At 41.6% G+C, this 22474-nt stretch overlaps 1 protein-coding gene across 16 annotated transcripts in view; it reads left to right on the top strand.

The window, feature by feature from the left end:
* LOC134527320 (guanylate kinase) overlaps nt 1-22474 on the top strand; it is a 395696-nt gene that overhangs the window by 85970 nt on the left and 287252 nt on the right. For all 16 annotated transcript variants that reach the window (XR_010074161.1, XR_010074158.1, XR_010074157.1 and 13 more), the window contains one exon: nt 13863-14086. Coding sequence is in view for 10 of the 16 variants with exons in the window: in XM_063359888.1 (XP_063215958.1) it covers nt 13863-14086 (224 nt within the window). In the remaining 6 variants the exon portion in view is untranslated. The remainder of the gene's footprint in view (nt 1-13862; nt 14087-22474) is intronic.

Genomic DNA, 22474 nt, shown 5'->3' on the forward strand with positions numbered 1-22474 from the left:
ATAATATGATAAATATTAAATGCTAAATACGAAACATATTTATGACGAGCTGCCAGCAATATAAGTGTATGTATGGAATTTATCTGCCAGTCTGCAACTACGTGGTTGGGATCTGGCCTCGGCCGTCGTGGGCGGATGTGATTGGCCGGCTGCCCGGCCAATCGTGCATCGCTACGGGGGGCGATGCGCGAGGATTGATTTTGGGCATTTTAATTTTTGTGTTTTGTCGGGATCATAATTTCCGAGTGAGGAAACATGCGGATTTAAACTGTTTACGCATTTATCGTAGAATGTTTGTGTTGTACGAATGTAAAAGTCTTGCAAAGTTTCCGACTCGGTTTCACGATGCAAAGCTTCTACAGGACAGTAGCGTGGGTCAACTGTAGCGATTCGAATATACCTGTTCTGAATTCGCTGTAATTTTAGTAGCTGTGTAGGGGCAGCGGTTTCCCAGACAGGGACTGTGTACATAATTATGGGACGAATTAGAGCTTTGTACAGCAGTAGGAAGGTTTTAACCTTGCTGCCACATCGCCTGCTCATTACTGGATATAGTGCACTAATCCTAGCCTGTGCTTGCGCTTGCTTGGTGTCTATGTGGTAGCGCCAGAGTAGTTTTCTATCAATGTGTACACATAGATATTTCACTACATCCTTGTGCGGTATTTGTTCGTCAAACAAATGTATTTACGGCCTGTGTTCTGCAGGCGGGAGATTTTTGCGGGTAAACACAATAGCCTTTGAATTAGTTGTGTTTACTTTGATATGCCAAGTCGTGCACCATCGTTAAAACTCAGTGAGCGTGACTTGCAATCTGTTTGTAGCTAGCTGGACGTTGTGGGACCTGCTACACAGCATAGCAACCCAGCTTTACTAGGCGGTGTGCGGGGCATTGTATGTCACTAACATATTCATTGAAGAGTACAGGGCCTAAGATGCTTCCCTGTGGAACACTTGCTCTTATTTGTTTTAGGTCAGATAGAGCTCTTTCAGTGAATACTCTAAAGGTCCTGTCTGCTAAGTATGACGCGACTAGCTTGATATAGCAGTCTGGGCATCCTTTTTGGTAGAGTTTGTAGATTAGCCCCGCATGAAATACTCTGTCGAAGGCTTTTTCTACATATATAAATCTAGCAACTATTTAGTCTTGTACATTAAATGCGCTTGTTATTTCCTCTGTCAGGCTGTGAATAGCCAATCGCAGGGCTGCATGTTGGGCTGGAATGCTTTTTCCAGTGTGTCGGCGAAAGCTTGTGCCTTGTCACGCGGCTGGAAGACTACTCCATTGTTTGTTTCAAGGGGCGGGATTTTATCCGATTTGTTTCAAATTCGCTTCGTCATTGTCCAGGTGCTTCCATCCCAGGTTTTTGAGTCTTGCGATTTTAGTTTCCCGCTGGCTGCTTCGCCAGAGTGAAATTTCACCGGATATTACTGTTTGTAATTCATTTATTCGGTGTTTCGTCTGCTGTGTGCGACGCCGTGTGTATTCGCGCCGCTGTCGATTTTTTTGTGAAATCAAGCTGCGGATGTATTTTGGCAGCTCGTCGTGTGCTAACCTTACCTCCTTTACTGTGATGCACTGGCTAATACCAACCTGGAATTTCTCTGTTAATTCTAGAATCGCGGAATTTAAGTGATCACCGTTTTCAATATTATTTTCGGCCGCGTCAGGGAGATTTATTAGATAGTTTTTAAAGTGTTGCCAGTCCGCGTTTTTGTAGTCCCTGATTTTTCATGGTGAGTTTGAGTCTGCATTGGCGTCATGGAAGATCAAATGGACTGGGAAATGGTCCGATGACATGTCTTGTACAACCTCGAGCGCAAATCCCGTGTTGACACGTTTGTTCAGGGCGATATATAAAATATCATGCATGTCATTCAGTCTACCAGAGTCATGTGTGGGCTCTGAGGGAGCATGTACATGGTAGTTTCTGTTAAGTAGGTGAGTTTAGAGTAGTCTGCTGTTCGCTGTTGTGCGCCTGCAGTTCTACTCTAAGTGCTTGGCATTTGTGTCACCTACAGCGAGGAAGCTCGGGGCCGCCTCATACAAGGCGTCCAGATCCGCCTCGCCGAGGGATCTACCTGGTGGAGCATACATTAAGATTAGTTTAATCTGTTGTCTATTTATGTTTAAATTCATTCCAATAACCTCAAGATGTTGAAAATCAGGAAGCTGGCAAGCAGAGTGTTATACACTAGTGTGGACAGCAAGGGCTACTCCGCCGCCTCGAGCATCTCGGTCGCGCCTGTAAATGACATAATTCAGTATTGTCAGCCTGTCTGTCGGTGTTAGATGTGTTTCGTTTATCGCAGATATTTTTATTTTATATCTATCCAGATGGTTAATAAGTTCTGGTAATTTATTTTTAATGCCTCGTGCATTCAGAATAGGAGGGAGTGTAACTTATTACTAATGGCCGGGATTGTGTCACAACTCGGGGCCGGATTATTGCTGGCCATGGACGGCTTCAGCAAGCGCACAGACACAGTCCATGGTAGCTCAAAGTTTTTCGCCCATGGATTTGGCTGGATCTAGCGAAATTACCAGTATCTGGCAGAGAGGACTGATGGCACTCAGCAGGTGGGCGTTGCCCCTGATGGCATCATGTGCCTGCAGGGCTGCTTGTATATCCACGAGCGCTGGTGTCTGGGCGCTAGTGGATGGTGTCGGCTGGGCAGTCGGCAGCGCAGGTGCTGCGTCGACTGTCATGGTGGCCTCAGGTGCGGCCTGCGGCTGGGTGGGCGCAGGCGTTTTCTTCGTCGGTGTTGGTGCGGGCTTGGTTGCTTCCAGCTTGTCCTGGGCGGGCTGTTTGGGCCAGTCCTGAGTGGGACATGGGGGTTTTCTTTGGCTGTTCTTGTAGCCTGTGGGGTTCTTCTTGAATCCCCTCTTCCTCTGCCATGGGTTGTTGGCTAGGACTGGGTAGTCCAGCTCGTTGTGGCTGGGCTCCCAGTGCTGCTGCAGGGGCGATAACCGGCTCCCGCTGGCCTGTGCCAGGTACTCGCCGAAGCTCGGTGGTGGAGGGCCCCAGGGGTTGGGTCTTGGGGGGGGGGGGGGGGCGTGGTGTCCCTGTGGTGCTCTCTGTTGGGGCTGGGGCTGCTCTATGGTGCGCCTGTTGTCGCACATGTCACGGCGAGATTGTTTCTCTTGTTTCTTGCACTCTTGGGGGGAAGGTGCCTACGCGTCTCCTTCTTGTATGCTCTGCACCCTTTGTAGTTGGTGCAGTGTGGTTATTCGCAGTGAGCACACTTCTTGTGCTCCTGCTGGCCTCTATCCGGGCAGTCGGTGGCGCTGTGTGGGCCGCTGCACCATCGGCAGAATGCTGCCACGCTGCAGCCCTTGCCAACGTGGTTAAAACGTTGGCATTTGCTGCGCTGTGAGGGGCCTTTCGGTCGTCTGTAGTCGTCTATGCGGATCTGCATTCCTGCAAATTCTCGTAGAGCCTTAACGTGTTCTGTGTCGAACTACTGTGGCACCTCGATGATGAGGGCATCGTACTTTTCTCGCCTATGCCTGTTTTTCAGGAACTAGTGATTTTGGACAGGCAGATTCAGCGCGGTGAACCCCTCTTGGAGAAAGTCAGTTGGTGTATGGCGATGCAAGCCACGCAGCAGGAATTTCTTCGACACTTCATGCTGTTGCAGCAGCACCGAATGTTGCGTCCCAATGGCCTGAAGGGCCTTAGTTGTGCGCTGGTATTTCTGGATACTGGCGGTGTGCACCAGTATCTCGTCCCACCTCTGTTCATGCACGAAAAGTGTTCGGTTAGGGAATTTTTCAAGGCGTGGTACACACGCGGGTATTGATGTCCCTGGTCAAGGAATACAAAGAGTGGCTTGACACGAGGGGCCTTGGGCGTTGCCGCAGGTGGCTGAGGGGGGGGGGGGGGGGCGTGGCCCGCCTGCTCGGCAGAAGTAGAGGCCGCCATCTCGTGGTGCAACCTCTTCGCCTGCTTTGTGGCGACTGTCTGCCAGTCGCCCTCGGTAGTTCCTCCTGAAGGGAGAGTGGGTGGGAGTGGACTTGACCTATCTGGGAGTGGCGTTGCAGGTCAGGTACCCGGGCCTCAAAAAGGGCTGTAAACTGCTCGACAAGGTGCCCCCTTGGCCCAGCAGTCGGTGAGGAGATTCAGGCAACCCCGAGGTCTTCTGTGCCTGCCCTGCGGCTTCCACAAACCGATTAGAAAGGTGATTGCTCTTTTGAGGTGTCGGAACTGTTGCCGGTTCTAGTATCCGAGACATGACCCAACAAGTCCGCGGAAAGGGTGTGTGATTCGATTATATAGCCTCTCCACATCAAGTGGCAACCCTGTGCCTCCATGTTGGCACCACTGTTGGGGGAGGATCGTGGTGACTATGTTGGGAGGGTTCCCCAACCTCTGGTCATAGCACCTCTCTAACTAAAGAGGGCACTGCCAGGTCCAACTCTGCCTCAGTGCATCCTCAATTGCATGTATGAGACCAGAAATGGTGAAAGGGCTGAATCTGTGGGCAACAGCAGATGCGATAGAAACCTTTCCGGGGGGTTCGACTGCCGAACCTCGGTGCATTGACTGCCGAACCTCGGTGCATCGGTCCCCAAAGGGCCCCATAGTGAATGGATCAGGCCCCATGGTAAAGGAAGGACTGGGTATGGTGGTTATGGTGTTGGGTGACCGGGCCTAAAAAAGGGCTGTTAACTGCTCGACAGGGTGCCCCCTTGGCCCAGCAGTCGGTGGAGGTACTGAGGCAACCCCCAGGTCCCTCCTGCCTGGGTACTGTAGTTGCCATTTTCTAGCTGGGGCAGACGGCGGTCGTCGCCGGACGAGTGTAGTCGCATCCGGGCCTTAATCGGCTGTAAACCCGTCGGGCCGAGGTACGGCGGGTCGGAGGGTGCTCCGAGGCGACAAGGACTACCCTGTGGCTGCACTCTGAAGCGTGACGGTCTTTGTCTAGCTACCGGCGAACAGTCTGCCGAGTAGACCAAAAGTTGGTAGTAGTATGGGGAGAATCCACCATTTTTGAATGGTGCCCCGCTGAGGTTTCCTCTAAGTCCCAGGATTCTTGTTGGGTAGGACTCGTACTTGGGAGTGGTGCCCTGAGTGCTTTAGGGGCAGGTATCAGGGTTCCCTAGCCCTTTGACGTGCTGACGTTGTGAGCAACGAGGACAGCTCCGGTTACCAGCCTGGACAGCTGGAAGAGGTTGGGTAGGCCTCCACCGGACGTTCACTGGGTGATTGAGGAGTCCCAGTGTGTGGCAGGAGACTGGGGTAGGCACCAGAAGTGATGACAACTCCAGAGCATCCAACTTTCTGGTGAGCTGAGTGGAGTAGGGGGCTGGAGGTGGTACATAAGCTGGGATGGGTAGCCTCAGCCTCTGTGTATAGCTAAAAGCTCTAACACTCTTCCTGGTTGTGTATGCGGAGTATCCGCATCCATGCCCATTGGGGGCCCCAGGGCGGTAGGGCCTATCGGCTAAGAGCGCTGGGTTAAAAAAGAAAAGGGGGGGGAAACCCCTTGCCCGGCATAATCATGAAGGGAGAGTGCAGTCTCATCCATTTCAATCATTTTCCCTGTTCTCGTCAGTGCCTCACACTCATAAGCACCCACTGACTGTCCCCGGGGCTAAGTTAGTCAGGTTCATTCTAGGCTACAGGGTATCTAACTCCCCGTGTGTCTCAGAGCTCATTGGTCGTCAATAATAATACGGTCATCTGATTACTGTTATTGTTGCTACCGGCCTGCGCACACTGGGTGCACAGGCTACCTTTCAAATATTCCCCTGGGTAGCACTGATAAGTGCTACACACGGCTTAGGCCTGAACCTCTAGGCGAGCAGCACCGGGACAGGTCTGTTCTCCTCCGAAGCGCAGCTGGAACTCCTGCCTGTGACAGCCAAGGCCGGACCCCAACCACGTGGTTGTGGACTGCAGGTAAATTCCACACATACACTTGTATTGCTGACAGTTCATCTTAAATAGATTTAGTATTTACCATATTATTATTAAGTTATAGTATTAACGCCTCCCACCACTTCCCAGTACACTAGCTGAGCTGTAACCCAGCAGCGAGGCCTGGCAGACACAGACACACGACACGGTAAGCCATTGGTGTCATCAGCTTTGTGCCGAGTACATTGGAGTGCGTATCCGCGTAGCTTCGGCTACAAAATTCACCTAAATAATATTCTTTCTTCATAATTTAAGTGGGCTGGCTGGCAGCCCGGCAGGAAACGACTAAAGTCGCCCCCGAAACAACCAGTGCCACCCAAACCAATGCGGACAGCAATGTTCAAGCCCCCAACCCCCCTGCATGGTAGACTCTTTTCTACTCTGTCCAACTCTTCTTCAAGATCCATCCCTCTGTTTCCCATAAGGGTCCTGCTTGATATTAATGCATGAATTTTTGCATCCCACATGTCACAGCCCAGGGTTTTCCCTGTGTCTATGCAGGCTTTACCTGGGCTCAACTTATCTAGATTTAGTCTAGTATAGTTAGTGAGCGGAGTTAGTCATGGCACCAATCGCTGCCATGGCTGGCCAATCCCCCTCCTAGCACACAATGCATGCTACCTCTCCTGCATGGCTAATACCCTGCATGCTTAGAGTGTATGGGCTTCGGCCTGAGTCACACTTAGTCTCCCTCCCTAACCTGGAACCCTCCCCAACACACTTAGTTTTAATTTACGTTAGGAAATAAAAATAAAAAAACCACATGAATTATAAATAGTCTGAATGCAGGCAATCTAATGGAATCTACAATCTCTTACAGGCGAACCACATGACCAAACTTGTGTATTTGACTGAACAGGCTTTGTAAACAAAACATATTTTGTAAACCAAACATGCTAGTTGGTTATTTTCTTTTATGTGACCAAATTTGCTGTGTTTTGGTCGTTTTACTAATTGATATTAATGCATGAAATTTTGCATCCCGCAGGTCAGAGCCCAGAGTTTTCCCTGTGTCTATGCACTCTTTAAATAAATAATGTAGGGTAGACTGGGTACGGTTGAAACAGCGGACAGTTGAAACAAAGCGGATATCTCGACACCGTGCGTGATTTGGTGAGGGGTACAAGGGGAGAACAAAGCGGGCGACAAGTCGAAACACAAATTTTAGTGGTGCGTCGCTCTTTGCGCACTGTGCTTGTGTATAGGTGGCCCCATTGTTTTTTTGACGGTAAAGTATTTTTGTTCATACATTTTTGCAATTATTATGGTTTTATTAAAGTTAGAGTATTTAGAGTTTTGTATCATTTTAATTGAAGTTTGTAGAATATGGATGTATGATTAGTTTTTATTCAAACTTATTATCATTCTTACTGTAAACTGTTTTATACCTAGAAGGTGGTTGGGGACAGTTGAAACAGTTTATTTATTTAGTTTTCTTGTTTCTTAGATGGCAAGGGTACGCCAAAGGAAGACTACGAGAAGACAGGCCGACTTATCAACGTACACACAAGCCTATGAACATGTAAAAGCCGGATCTTCGTTAAGAATAGCGACAGAAAAGAATGGACTAAACCACTGTTCGCTGTTGAGGTATGTACGTAAACGAGATGCGACTGTTGGCGATGAAAATGAAGAAATGGGATATAAGGCTCACAATAGAGTGTTTAACCAGGAACATAAGTTTGAGCTATCTAAATATTCAATTAGATGTGCAGACATATATTTTGGCCTAAATAAAAATGATGTTATGAAATTGGCATACGAACTAACCGTCAAGTACGATTTATCATGACCTCGAACTTGGGATGACAACTAAATGGCTGCGAAGAGTTGTTTTGCATGTTTATGAGAAGAAATTCTGAACTTTCAGAACATGCAGCATAGGCTAGAAGTCTTTCTAGGGAGACTATCTTTAGTAAAAATAACATAGATGCTTTCTACGACAATTTGGCTACTGTCATGAACCGTTATAAATTAGAACCACAAAATATATATATTGCTGATGAGACCAGCATAACTACTGTGCAAAAACCTGACAGAATAATAGCTAGATGTGGCTCTCATCAAGTAGGTTCAGTGACTTCAGCCGAGAGGGTCATAGCCTGTGCGGTCAATGCCATCGGAAACGCTATTCCTCCATTCTTCGTCTTTCCGCGAGTGCGATACCAAGATCACTTTATCAGGGATCGACCAATAGGATCTGCTGAAAGGGAAAATCCTTCTGGCTGGATGCAGGATGAAACATTCATTTCCTGGAACACTTTAAGAAACATACAAATGCTTCTCCTTCACATAAAGTATTTCTTGTGCTTGGTAACCACTTTTCACATATTCACATTAACACACTAGAATTTGCAAGACGAATGGCATTGTGATGCTATCTTTCCCTACCCACTGCTCACATAATCTCCAACTGCTTGATCAATCTGTATTCGGTCCGCTGAAGAAAGCTGTAAATTAGACCTGTGATGGATGGATGTGAAGCCACCCCGGCAAGACAATGTCAAAATATGACAACCCAGGGATTTTAGCTACCGCTATGCCGCTTTCTCTTACACAATCCAACATTCAGGCTGGCTTTTGTACAACGGGAATTGTTTCATTTTATCAGCATTTGTTTACTGAACTCGATTTTGCACCTGCATTTGTGACAAATAGGCCAAATCCTGTAAATACAATCGAGGCAACTGAGGTTCCTATTCAGAATACCAGTACACCTGAGGATAAAATGCCAACACTATCACCTTCTATTTTAACTCTCGAACCACCAGAAGAGTCGGAGGAGCTTTTTGATGCAACTCTTATTTTTGTACAACAATCGACTGTAGATATGCCACAGTGTTCACAAGTCCCAGACAGAGAACAAGAAAACATAATTGCAGATCCAGAAACTTTGATTTCACTACCCGGACATCAAAGTAGTGGTAGTGTTCAGCAAATTTCACCCAAACCCTTTACAAGTTCTCAATCCGTTCCTGTATTGACAATTCAAACGGAAAATATCGCAACTTCGAGTACACCACTTATGTTTTCGCCGGAAGCAGTACGACCACTATCAAAAGCTCCGCCAAGGGAATAAACAAACAGGGGGTGAAAAACCAGTAAATCTACGATATACACAGATACACCTGAAAAAGAAGAGTTAAGAAGAGAACATGAAAACAGATTGAAACGAACCAAAGCTAAGCAAGTTAAGAAAAGATTAGATGGAGGAAAGACTAAAAGAAAAGCTACAAACAGGGAAAAAAAACTAACATGCAACATGAATCACCATCATCAGAAGAAGAGGGGTGCTACTGCCTTGTTTGTATGTCAGCATATTCAGAAAGCAGACAGAGGGGGAAATGGATACAATGCACAAAAAGTAAAATGTGGGTGCATGAAGAGTGCACAGAAGGTAGCCATAGTTATGTTTGCCAAAATTGTGGTTCCGAATGATCTCGTAATTACTTAAGTATTTTTGTTTAAAATATTGATTTTTATAGAAATAACCCTAGGTTTTTATTAATCTATTTTATAGCTGAAGTGCTAAAGTTTTTCTTTAAAAGTTGTTGAATTTTATTCTCTTAAACGAAAAGTATAGAGGTTTTGTTTTGTCATTTGTTTATCTATGCATAAACATGTAGATGTTTATAGAAATAATGTTTTGAAGTTTTACTCAAAGTGTTTTGTTAGCTGGAGTGCTAAAATCTAGTTTATAATTAATGCTGTTGAATTTTGAGAAATGTAGTAGCAACTAGTACACAAACATTACAAAAAAATCGTCACCTACATCTGATTATTATACAGGATGTATCAGAATTCATGTTACATCGCTTGAGGGTAGAAAGCTCTTATTATTTGCAACCATTTTTTCCAATAAACATGTTGCCGGAAACACGTAGTTAAGCCCCTGTAGCCCCAGAAAGAGTCAGCATAGGCAACCCGTTGTAGAATGTTATGTTGTGGATGTGCGGGCGTTCGAGTAGAGAAATAACCTTTTTAATCGTGGCACATATTTTAATTTCACTCTGAAATCAATCACAGCTTCGGCTTTGTTTCACAACATTGAAATTGTTGCATACGTTTTAACAACGTGACAGCCTAAAGCAATGGCTCAAAAACACGCCCACCTTGAGCGACACAGAGGTGGCAACAGCGAATCATGTTTTCACGGATACGCTGGAGCATGTGTGGAGTCGACCTTATGATTTCGAACACTTCAATGATTCGCTGTGTAAGCTCTTCTACCGTTTCTACTGGCGTAGCGTAGATAAGCCCTTTTACGTAACCCCACAGAAAGAAATCTAACGGGGTTAGGTCCGGTGACCTTGGCAGCCATGCGACAGGGCCCGCTCGTCCAATTCATCGGTTTGGAAATGTTTGGTTTAAATACTCTCGCACTTGCAGGGGAAAATGAGGTGGTGCCCCATCATGTTGGTACCACATCACACATCGGACATGCAATGGAACCTCTTCAAGAAGACCTGGTAGTTCGTTCTGAAGGAATTGGAGGTATCCGGCGCCGGTAAATCGTGGTGGAAGAAAAAAAGTCCCGATGATTACGCCGTCAACAATACCGGCCCACACATTAACTGAAAAACGTTCCTGGCGAGCTGTAACACACGTTGCATGCGGATTGACATCATTCCAAACATGACTGTTGTGCGAATTGAGAATAGCGTCTTGAGTGAACTTGGCTTCATCGCTGAATAAAACCGCTAACTCGGGGTTCCTCAATACTCTTCGAATGTACCAACGAGAAAAGGTCCACCGGACCCATGTGTTGCACTTTTTGAAGGTGGTACGGGTACAAGAGTTGCTCATGAAGAACTCGCCAAACAGCCATTTTGTCAGAGTCCATATCGGAACCTTCTGCCCTTGTGCTTGTATCCGGACTCTCCTCAAATCTCTGAAGTACATCTTCAAAACTGGGAGTACGAACGCTGCGTGGAGCACCAGCATTTGGTCTTGTGACGGCACATGTACCAGTATCACGCATTCGCTGAGTAAGTCTTTCAAACATGGTGTGAGCTGGAATCCTACGACCCGGATATCGTTTTTCGTTCAGACGACAGGCGGCTCGTCCATTTTGTCTAGCTTCCCCGTAAACAAGCAGCATGTCCATGTACTCACTAAACGTGTACTCCATTGAGCTCCACTAAAACGTCGCCCTTTTCAGAACCACAGCGAAAGAAATGACACCACGAGTTTGCTTGTATGACAGAACAGTCAACGACAGACCACCAGTGATATCAAAACACACTGCGACACTGCGATGTCACGCTGCGCAGTGCTATGGCACGGCACGAACAGAAGAAAAGAGGTGAGGGCGCCACCAACGGAAGTAAAAAGGGGCGGGGGCCAGCATTCGACATCGTACATTCCTCTCGAGCGCTGCCCGGCGTTGTAAACACGTAATTCATCACAGCATCGTCTGTCTCGCACAAAGCCCAACGGGTTGCCTATGCTGACTTTTTCTGGGGCTACATGGGGCTTAACTACGTGTTTCCGGCAACATGTTTATTGGCAAAAATGGTTGCAAATAATAAGAGCATTCTACCCTCAAGCGTTGTAACATGAATTTTGATACATCCTGTATAATTTAAGTTGTACTTAATATAAACCTTTGAAGGCTGATTAATAATAATGTTGGATTATAAGTATCGTGAAAGACTTGAATATTAATAAAAATATTTGTGATGTTCAACTGTGCCATTAAAAGTCGTGAAATGTTATTAGACAATGAATAAAACATGTTCATTTATTATATTTTGTATTATTTGTATATGTTTCAATTGACCCCAGGAACTGTTTCAACCGACCTTGGCATTGGGACAATTGAAACAAATTACATTTTTTTTTAAATTTTATTTTACACATAAAATACAATACAGTGATATCAAATAACTTTGCCCATTAGAGCAGATATATGGTATTTTATTTAATATATTTTCGCCATCGCTCGCTTAACTAATCCCAATGCAATGGACGATAAATGCTAAAATGTTTCAACCATACCCAGTATACCCTAATGGAGAATATCTTGGGACATCGCCATGGCATATATCCAAGAAATTGTATTTAATAATTTTCAGGAATGTGTACTGGTTCTGTATGATGTAAAAAAATCACCTTTAAAAACCACAGAGAAGAAGCAACCATGATGAACAAAATCTATGTTTGTATACAGGCTGTACCTTAATGTCTGTATATTGTGTGCGTGGTTAGTATTCACAAGTGGACTTGTGATTAAATAGAAGCTATAACTTTTTGTTTTAAAAAGAAAATTAATTTCTTTTTTGTTTTTGTTTTTTAGCTTACAAAGAAATTGTTAAATATCTTATGCGTACACTTTTGATTTGCTTGGGTCCAAACAATCCATTTACTTATTATCTTTTTGTTGGTAGTCCTTTATAACTATCTTTGTTTTTACATAATTGCCAATTTGTAGGTCTAAAATTGGTGAAACTCGCCCAGAGATTGACTGATGACAAAATATAGTAATAGTTCACATCCTTCACTTATCCATGCCTGCTATGAAGAGGGAGACCTTTGGCGATACCAAACGAACTGCATTGCAATGACAGAAGCCTATGGGCTTCTGTAACAGGAACATATCCGGAGAACTTGACTTGACAGAAAGTGGACTGGACTCCAAAATTGGGAGCCGCTACACAAAACCAAGTAGTAGTAATAAAAGCAGAAAACAATATGCATGACCGCAACAAAGATATAACTGAAATTAGGGTGGGGGTTTAGTTTAGGCTGATGTTACCACTTACCACTAGACATGGGATGATGTCCCACAGCTACATTAATGAAGAAATGAAATTTAAAAAAATATTAAAGAAAAGCCAAAAAATAGACTATTATAAGATGAACAGTAAACATTAAGATGGGAAATAAATACCAAAATACTGGGATTACATCATGTTAATATCGACGCGAAAATTCTCTTCTAATTAACATGGAACAGATGGCTAAGCCAAAACAAAATTCACATCTAAACTGCCTTGGAGGGAGCAGGCGATGAGCGCAGTTAAAGTCGTTGGTAGGGTGGAGGGAGTAAAAAAAATGATGGTCGTGGAGACTGAATTTATTTGAAAAAGTTTGCTGAGAGAGATACACACAGTGTGTAAGCATAGAGATGAACTTTTTAGTTAAAAATTGGCCTAGCAGAGGGTGCATTGTTCATGCAGAGAAACGCTCTCCATACCGGGCGTTTCAGAAGGAAAATATGGGCCCAGAAGAGCAGAATGCTGTGCTGGAGAGAACTCTGTTAGAAATATGATGTGAAATGGAAGTGAAACTGCGATAGGTATTTGGTGCCAGACTGTCATATGATAACATGACTTTCACCAGCGAAAGCTGTGGATGGGGCTTGATGCATGAAGATAAGTGAACAGGCCATGCAGGCTAAGGGGTGTATAGCTCCAAGCGGCGCGATAGCGGGGCACAGCCAGGTAAGCATGGAAGCGGGAGCTGAGTGGAGCTGAATAGAGGCTTGTCGGGCTGAGAGGAAACTTAACCTGGAAGAAAAAATAAGTGAAGGCAATTAATTGTTCTATAATATTCTGAAAATGAATAAAAATGTATGTATTAATCATAACAGAAATACATTTGAACAATATACTTACAGGAAAAAAAACACATACCATATAATTAATTAAATCTGCCACACTAAATTCAAAACTTTGGGAATAAAAATTTCATATATGATCCTTTTGTTAATGCAGAGTAATTTCATAATTTTTGAAACAAGATGGCAGGTGACTCACCCAAACCCCTATGTTTCTAGCTATGTGCCAAACTGCCCTCGTTCTAGTCCTCATAAAAATGCCAGTTAAGGAATTATTGGCATGCATGCACTGTATAAAAGACGATCACCCCATATCTGTTTATATATTTCACTGTTTGTATATTGAGTAGTGTGAGGGGGTAATCGTGTTGTTGCAGCAAGAAGGCAGTGGAAGAAGTAATGGCTTCAGGGAAGATATGCGTGTTGGACATAGACACACAAGGCGTGCGCCAGGTGAAGGAGAAAGGCCTTGCAGCCTTGTATGTGTTCGTTAAGCCTCCCTCACTGGCAGAGCTGGAGCGTCGCCTGCGTGACCGCAACACAGAGACAGAGGTCAGCCTGCAGCGCCGCCTCACCATCGCCAATCACGAGATGGAGTATGGTGAGTGTATATTCCTGACATACTGGGTTGTATGGGTGATTCCCTCCCTATTATCAATTATTAGTAAACACCTTGCTGTTGATCATATTGCTGCACCTCTTGCACTGAGACACTTCCTCAAAACTAACTTTTGTCTCGTCTCTCACGCCATCTTACCATTACTTCACACCATCCTGTTGCTTCACCCGTTGCATTGAGCTACTTCCTTATAGCCACCTATTTCTCATCTATCTTGCCACCTCACCATTTCTTCACATCTTATTGCTGCACCTGTTGCACTAAGGCATTTCCTCACAACCACATCTTGTCTGAAGTTGCTTGGCTTCTGGGTTCTAGCCACGTCGAAGGCGAAGATATCACCGATGTTTCGGTTGATATTGCAGTCACCAGCTACAGGGAGCAGTTACCTACGTCTGATCACATCTTATCTCTTGTCTATTTTCTCTCTCTATCCCACCATTGCTGCACAAAAACTTATTGCTTCATCTGTTGCAGTAATGCTTTTCTTCACAACCATCTTTTGTCTCATCTCTCTCGCTACCTCAACATTGCTATACAACATCAAATTGCTGCACCTGTTGCACCGAGGCGCTTCCTCAAAACCACTTGTTATCTCTTCTCTCTTGCCATCTCACCATTGCTATAACACATTTTCCCACGCAAAATTAATATTTGTCTTTCTTTAATGATTATGTAACTGGCAAAACTATTGTATCAGCCTATTTTCAGACAAAGAAGTCTAGCAAATGATACAAAAGAAATATTTTAAATCATATTATAACTTAAATGTTTAGGCCAAAATAAGTAAAAATATCTTCAAAACTCTTTTTCATAGTAAAATAAACAATCCATCAGAAATTTTTTAAAAAAATGTAAATTATGTTTATAAAACATGTTGCAATTGGATTTTATACTTCTCAAAAGAATAAACAACTGTTATTTACAAAATGATAAAAACTGACCAAGTATTACTACTTATATAAAAACATAATAAATCTTTGAATAAATCATTTACATAGCGGGAAGGGCAGTACCCGGGTCGTACCAGTTGAAAAAGGGCGTACTGTACTGGGCATGCTGGCGATGCGAGAGGAGCGCTCGCCTGGGACACATCGCCCTCTGTGACCCGCGCTGTAAGTCCACACCCATTTTAAGAGTCAGTAATACCCCTGGAGAATAAGTTATGCGAGAGGTGATGTAACTTCCATAATAACAGGAAAACGAAGCTACCTGAAATTGTATAATTTTTTGTGTGCGTGCATGCATGCCCAATAAACGCTTCCATTTTGAAATAATATATATATTTATTAAATTGTGCTTTAAAAAAATTAATAAAGTTCTCTTAAATCGACAATTTTGAGTACAATAATTTTGCACTTCTGCAACTGGTAGATAAATTTTGCCAAACAAAGAGCAAAGTCAGTGAATTTTAAATAATCAATTACTTAACGGGAACTCTTAATTTTTTTTTGTTAAGTCGTAATGATGGAAGGAGTAAAGTTCAACACCACCACTAGTGTCATGCTGATGTTCGTGGGCTACTCCCCGTCCGCATTCCTGAGCGTTGGTCAGACAGGGGGGTTGGGGGCGGGGGAAAGAGGAAGAGGGCACAGAGACAGGACAATAATAGCTGTCAGCTTTACAGCGGAGGGAGGCTAGAGGTCTTTCCAGGTAGCAGCTTTGAATATTGAAAGGTAGCAGTAAAGGGCAGAATCATTGGTGTTAGATGTGCCAGTGTCTTGGTACACTTACAAGTTTTCAAGGTGTCGAACTAGCGTAAAGATACTTTCATCATAGTACGCAAAAATACCACTTGTAATAAAAAGCATCACCCCTTTAGTTTCAGATCAGCGTGCTGACCACTTGACTCCATGATGCGAAAGATTTTTAAATTCTAATTACTAGGCGGAGTTATAAAGCAAATTTGGGAAAGAGGTGAATTTGGGGAGATGAGAATTATTAGATCATTAACAAATAATAATTAGCGGAGAAATGTACCACTTTTTATAATACAGTATCTGTACGCTTCATAATAAAAAATAATAAAAAACTAATTCCAATTTCATTTGCAATATTTTCCTCTTAAATGACTATTGGTACTTTTTTTTTACATGACTAAGTATTCTGAATTATTTATAAAATCATGAACAAATAATAATTAGCGGAGAAATGTACCACTTTTTCTAATAATAAAATAATAAAAGATAAAAACTAATTCCAATTTCATTTGCAATATTTTCCTCTTAAATGACTATTAGTACTTCGGTTGGGAGAAGACTGCGCATCACGAGATGGCAGAAGCTGCCAAGCTAGAAATACAAGAAGCCATCAAAAGAGGACATGTTGATGAAAATGGAATTGCACTGTTGACGGTGGTTGTTGACGGTAGTTGGCCCAAACGTTCATATCGCACTAACTACAACTCTCTTTCAGGAATGGTAAGATATATCAAATTACGTCTTTACATTCTCATTTCAGTATTTTAGTCTCGACTTCAGTGTATTTCAGACGCCGCCGCTGATTGGCGTGTTTTCTGGGAGATTTTCGCATACATTTTTCCCCCTTCATTTTGGAGCTGCTTTATTAACACCTCATTTCACCTATATGGGTTTTCAAGCCTTAGATATCAAAACATACCCAAACATCTTCACTCTAGAGTATTATGACAAAACTATGAAGTTCTTATTGAACCTATGTATTAAAGTTATGGTAAAACTATATGTAGTATGGTTGTTGCGGTACCAACTGTAGACATATTTTTCTTCAAAGTTCATTGTTGAAACTTTACATCTAATAAAAACATAATGTAAGTAATTGGATACCGGTGTGAAATGCACACTGAGAGAAAGGTTTCATTAAGCGTACTAAATATGCGTTTGTATATGATGAAACGAATACATACATTGTTGCTCTAATAAAATATTTAATTGAGCACTACAATTACCAAATCAATGCTCAGCACTCATATGCTCTTGCCTCAGACTACATGTTAAAATGTTTATTGTCTCGTATCAATGAAATATAATATGCAAATAATATGTTTTGTTTCGGTATTCTTATGCATTTGATATTTTTTATTTTAAAAATATATTCGTATTAAAGTTTCCGGCAATTCTTTCACATATATCTATAAATATTCACATAAGAGTTATATCATGCGTTTTATGATTTTCTTATGTACTTAACAGTCTACAAGTATACTTATGGTTTCATTTTTGAAGATACTTTGATTACCATTCGAGATAACATTATGTTTCATAAATCCTAATTATTATTAAGTACAGGGCATTCTGCTAAAAATAAACCAAGCTATTTTTCTTCGTTTGATTATTCAGGCAGCGTTCGTGGGTTTTTACATCAAAAAAGTAATACTTATAGGTGTCAAAAATAATTATTGCTCATTCTGTCACTGTGCAGGTGCGCAGTGAAACACCAAAGGAACATACCTGTTTCAAAAACTGGAATTCTGACCAGAGCTCTAGTAGTATGGAGGCAGCAATTATCGCCGAGGGGTTCCTTTCTAGTATGGACATGTACGGATGCATTTATGCTAAAGTAATTGCAGATGGAGACTGTAGTATATACAAGTTGTCACACAAGTTGTGAGCGTCTAGTGAAACAAATGTATGGCTATTCGCCCAATACACCTCCTATACAGCATGGGAAAGTTAACGAAGAACGTGCACTCAGGGAGGTAGAAAATGAAACCGGGCTGAAAATAAGTCAGAGTGGACTTTTTGTACATGCTGATATTCCTTTCCTAGGAGCCACACCCGACGGATTACTGGACAACAGTTCAGGAATAGTAGAAGTGAAGTGTCCGTATGGTATAATGTCTGCGCACCCTACCGATGCCATAATGGCGGGAAAATTTAAAGCTGTGAAATTTTTGGAAGGAAATTACAGTATGAACCAATAACATAACTATTACTATCAAGTTCAAAGACAACTTCAGATCACAAAAAAATATTATTGCATTTTTTCCATTTGGACTCCTCTCGGGTTGCAAACCATTCCCGTAGAACGTGATGACAATTTCTGGGAGAACGAAATGAAAGAAAAACTTTGTACATTTTACATGGAATGCCTTCTCCCCGAGATCGTTAATCCCCGCTTTCCACGCTCAATGCGAATTAGGAATCCCAAGAGTATCGAGGAAGCACAGAGAAATCGTTTGGCCAAAACTGCAAGAAAAAAATAATGAAAATCAAATGTCTTTGTAGAAGCCATGTGATTTTGTTTCATTGTATTTTAAATATGAAATTAGCTTACTTTTATTAAAAATAATAATAAATAAAATGTGCTCATCAAACACTACTGTATTCTGCATATCTTTTTAATGCATTATATGAACAACCACTTGTGTGTATAGCCACACAAACGCATTTCAGTTTTTTTATGTCAGTTATTGTTAATATGCACTAGGAATAAATAATTATTATTCGTAGTTGTAGTATTGTTGCGGTTAACTGATGTAGAATAGCATTTCTTTTCTCATTGTGTGTTATCTACTATATAAAAATAAGTCGGGTTTTCCTTCCTGACGCTATAACTCCAGAACGCACGAACCGATTTCCACGGTTTTGCAGTCGTTGGAAAGGTCTCGGGCTCCGTGAGGTTTATAGCAAAGAAAATTCAGGAAAAATTCAGGACAAACCAACATTTTAAGTAGATGGTGCCGGTGCGTGATACATTGTTTGACAGCTACTCATTGTTCTCTGCTCAGTTAATTTCATGTGACAAACCGGTATTGTGTTCACTGTGAAATTGTGAAAAAAAAAAAAATAAATAAATAAATAAAAGTTATTCGTTTCCTAACATTTCAATTGGAAACCATAAAATCAACTACTCATTGTTCTCTGCTCAGTTAATTTCATGTGACAAACCGGTATTGTGTTTACTGTGAAATTGTGAAAAAAAAAGAAAGAAAAAATAAGTTATTCGTTTCCTAACATTTCAATTGGAAACCATCAAATCAACTACTCATTGTTCTCTGCTCAGTTAATTTCATGTGACAAACCGGTATTGTGTTTACTGTGAAATTGTGAAAAAAAAGTAAAAAAAACATATAACGTATATTGTGCAAATTTTTATTCAATTTCAACAGCAGGCATTTGTCTTTAAGGTCGTAAGTTGAACTGTGTAAATTATGTGGATCGTGCATTTGAGGTTAAATTCACCACTCTGTCCATAGCCCAAAATGCCTAGAGGACGACGTGCCAACATCGGCCGCCGCACAAGACATGCAAGCCAGTAACAAGTGTATTCACAGAACTTAAGCGAAGAAAGACAAAATATAATAAGAGAAAATGCCCGATTGAGACAACGCGTGAGCACACGAAGATCATTGGCATCATACAATCGCTTGGCATTCCAATATGATCCCACTGCAAACTACAGTGATGATGAAAATTTAGATATTGGACCAATGACGACTATATGCCGATATTGCAATGCGTTAAAGTTCAAAAGAGAAACGGCTGGATTGTGCTGCGCAAGTGGAAAAGTCAAACTGGATCCATTACTTACACCACCACAGCCACTGAAACCATTGTTCGATGGAAGTGATCCCGATTCCAGCCATTTTCTTCAACACATCCTTGAATACAATAACTGCTTTCGCATGACTTCCTTTGGAGCTAATATCATTCGAGAAGGCGGCTTCATGCCGACTTGCAAGGTAAAGTATCACTCACACCAACACAATGAATTGCAATACATAACAACTACATATACACCACACACTACACCATCACACAATCAGAAGTTACACCGTATTCTTAAACAAATGATTGTTTGCAATTATAGATACAAGGACAAATATATAATTTGCCAACACCAGATGAACCGCATCAATTTCTGCAAATATATTTCATTTCGTCGATGGTGGATCAGCTGAATGTGCGGTGCAATATACAAGGAACACAACAGTTAAAGAGACGAATTATTGAACAGTTGCAAGCATTTTTTCATGCTAATAATGCTGTGGTTAATATGTTCAAAACAGCATTGGAACGAATGCCATCGGATACGCACAAATTTGTCATAAGAGCGGATTGTACCCCAACAGGTGAACATGTGCGAAGATTCAATGCACCCACCGTTTGTTTGTTTGCGGAATAAATTTAGAAAATCATTGTTTTTCACATGGGCAGTTATACGTTGCGTGTTCACGAGTTGGGAAACCATCCGCTTTGTTTGTGTTAACGTCAGACCAAAAAACAAAAAATGTGGTTTACCAAAGAGCACTTCAATGAAACGGATAATTTGCGGACACGTATAACGCTTCGATTCAGTATTTACTTTGGATTCACTTTCATTTACTTAGAGAAGTTCAACTAAATAACACTTCATTTTTGTAATCGAAATGAATTCATTACTGTTGTGAAATGAAATAAAAATTTTCCTTTTCAAATATAAAACAAAAAAAAAATTTTTCTTCATCGTTTAATCACCAAACGAAATGTTACATAAAACGAAGCCATCTGGTGGCGAAACGGAGTTCGCCGGGTTTGCTAGTATGCTTGTAAAATTGTCATAGTTTAATACTTTTAATTTAAACTTTTGCCAAGTGCTGGAAGCAAAGCGACCAATTTATTTGTCTAATAAGATATTAATTACTAGCTGCAGTACCCGGCGTTGCCCGGGCTGAACACAGGGTGAAGGGGACATTTTTAGAAATCAGATGTAGTTAGTAATTGTCTTCTTAATTTGAATGTCAAGTGTGCAACATAATTTATATCACTTTCAGATCTCGACAGACGTTCAGCCAGTGTATAATTATTTACCTGTATATAATCTGTATGTAATCTAGACTCTATAAAGCACTATAGAAAAAAGCTAAAAAATAAGAGATTACTAATATTGAAAATATTCCATTATCTAGCTAATGCTCGGCATGCATTGCAATGCCTCAATCAGTTTTGTTTCGTAATATGTTTGAAGTAGTTACACATATTCAAATCATCTATCCATCTCTCTAAACATATATTTATCTCTGTCTACATCTTTATATATCTATGTATCTCTCTGTCGCTATGTATCTCTTTATATCTACATATATACATATATACCTCACACTATCTCTATCTCTTATATATATAAATCTCTATATAGCTCTATACATCTATATATCTCTTTAACCCATTTCATTCTCTATAGCTCACTCTATCTCAACTTATCTCTGTATCTCTCTATGTAACTATACACACACACACACACACACACACACACACACACACACACACACACACACACACACACACACACACACACAGAGATATATATATATATATATATATCACTCTATCTCTGTCTATCTTTTATATTTAAATAAATTGTGTCATGCGTGCGCACTTATACAAAAAAAAACAGACGAAGTGTTGTACAGGAATTAGTCTGTATATGAAGTGGTAATTGAAAAATCATAAAAAATTCAAAATATTTTCAAGGAAAAATATACGAAATCGCACACAACCGCTGCGTAGGGAGCCGACCGCGCGAGTGAGCCGCGCCGCGCGGCACTTTATTTTGTGACATTGACTCCCCTCCCGCACCGCACTGACGCTTAGGTCAAATGCTGCTGCCTAGCTATCCGAGCGGGGTGTGGGCGGGGCGCGGGAGCAGAGGCAGGCGGTGGTGGGAACGCGAGCGTCAAGAGAGACACGACGACGGACAGTTGCTAGTTACTGAATTACAAAGAGAGAAAAATTAAAATATGTTGCTTAAATAATGTGGTTAATAAATAACGTGGTAAAAAGTAGCCTATGTTCATCAGGGATAGAAAAATTAAAATACAGTATGTTGCTTAAATAATGTGGTTAATAAATAACGCGGTAAAAATTAACCTGTGTTCATCAGGGATAATGTCGGCTTCTAATGGAAAAAGAATTTTTCAAATTGGTCCAGTAGTTCGGAGCCTATTCAATACAAACAAACAAACAAATCTTTCCTCTTTATAATATTAGTATAGATGTGGTTATGGTACTCAAAATTACCTGTTTTATATAACAGAAAATTTGCTATTTTCGTCTACGAGAACGTTCATTATGCTGAAAACTAACAGTACTCGTATTGGACATATTTTATTTGTGGTTTGTTTGTGACATTGCTTTTTATGACTCCTACATTTATAAGAATTTTTCCCGTTTATTTTGGTTGTGCTATACACATTTCTTACTCCTAGTATCTAACTATTACAAAGGAATTACGAATTTGCCAACTTTACTACAAGATGTGGTTATTCAAACCATGATATGTCTTTGTTTTACTGTGTACAGTTTAAATATTTGATCTATGAATTAACTATATTATGACTTCAAGATTTGTTTACTGTCAAAATAGGGTACCTATGTAATGTTTGGCAGATTTTTTGGTAATTTATATGAA

The sequence above is a fragment of the Bacillus rossius genome, chromosome 1 (assembly GCF_032445375.1).
Source record: "Bacillus rossius redtenbacheri isolate Brsri chromosome 1, Brsri_v3, whole genome shotgun sequence".
NCBI classification, from domain to species: Eukaryota; Metazoa; Arthropoda; class Insecta; order Phasmatodea; family Bacillidae; genus Bacillus; species Bacillus rossius.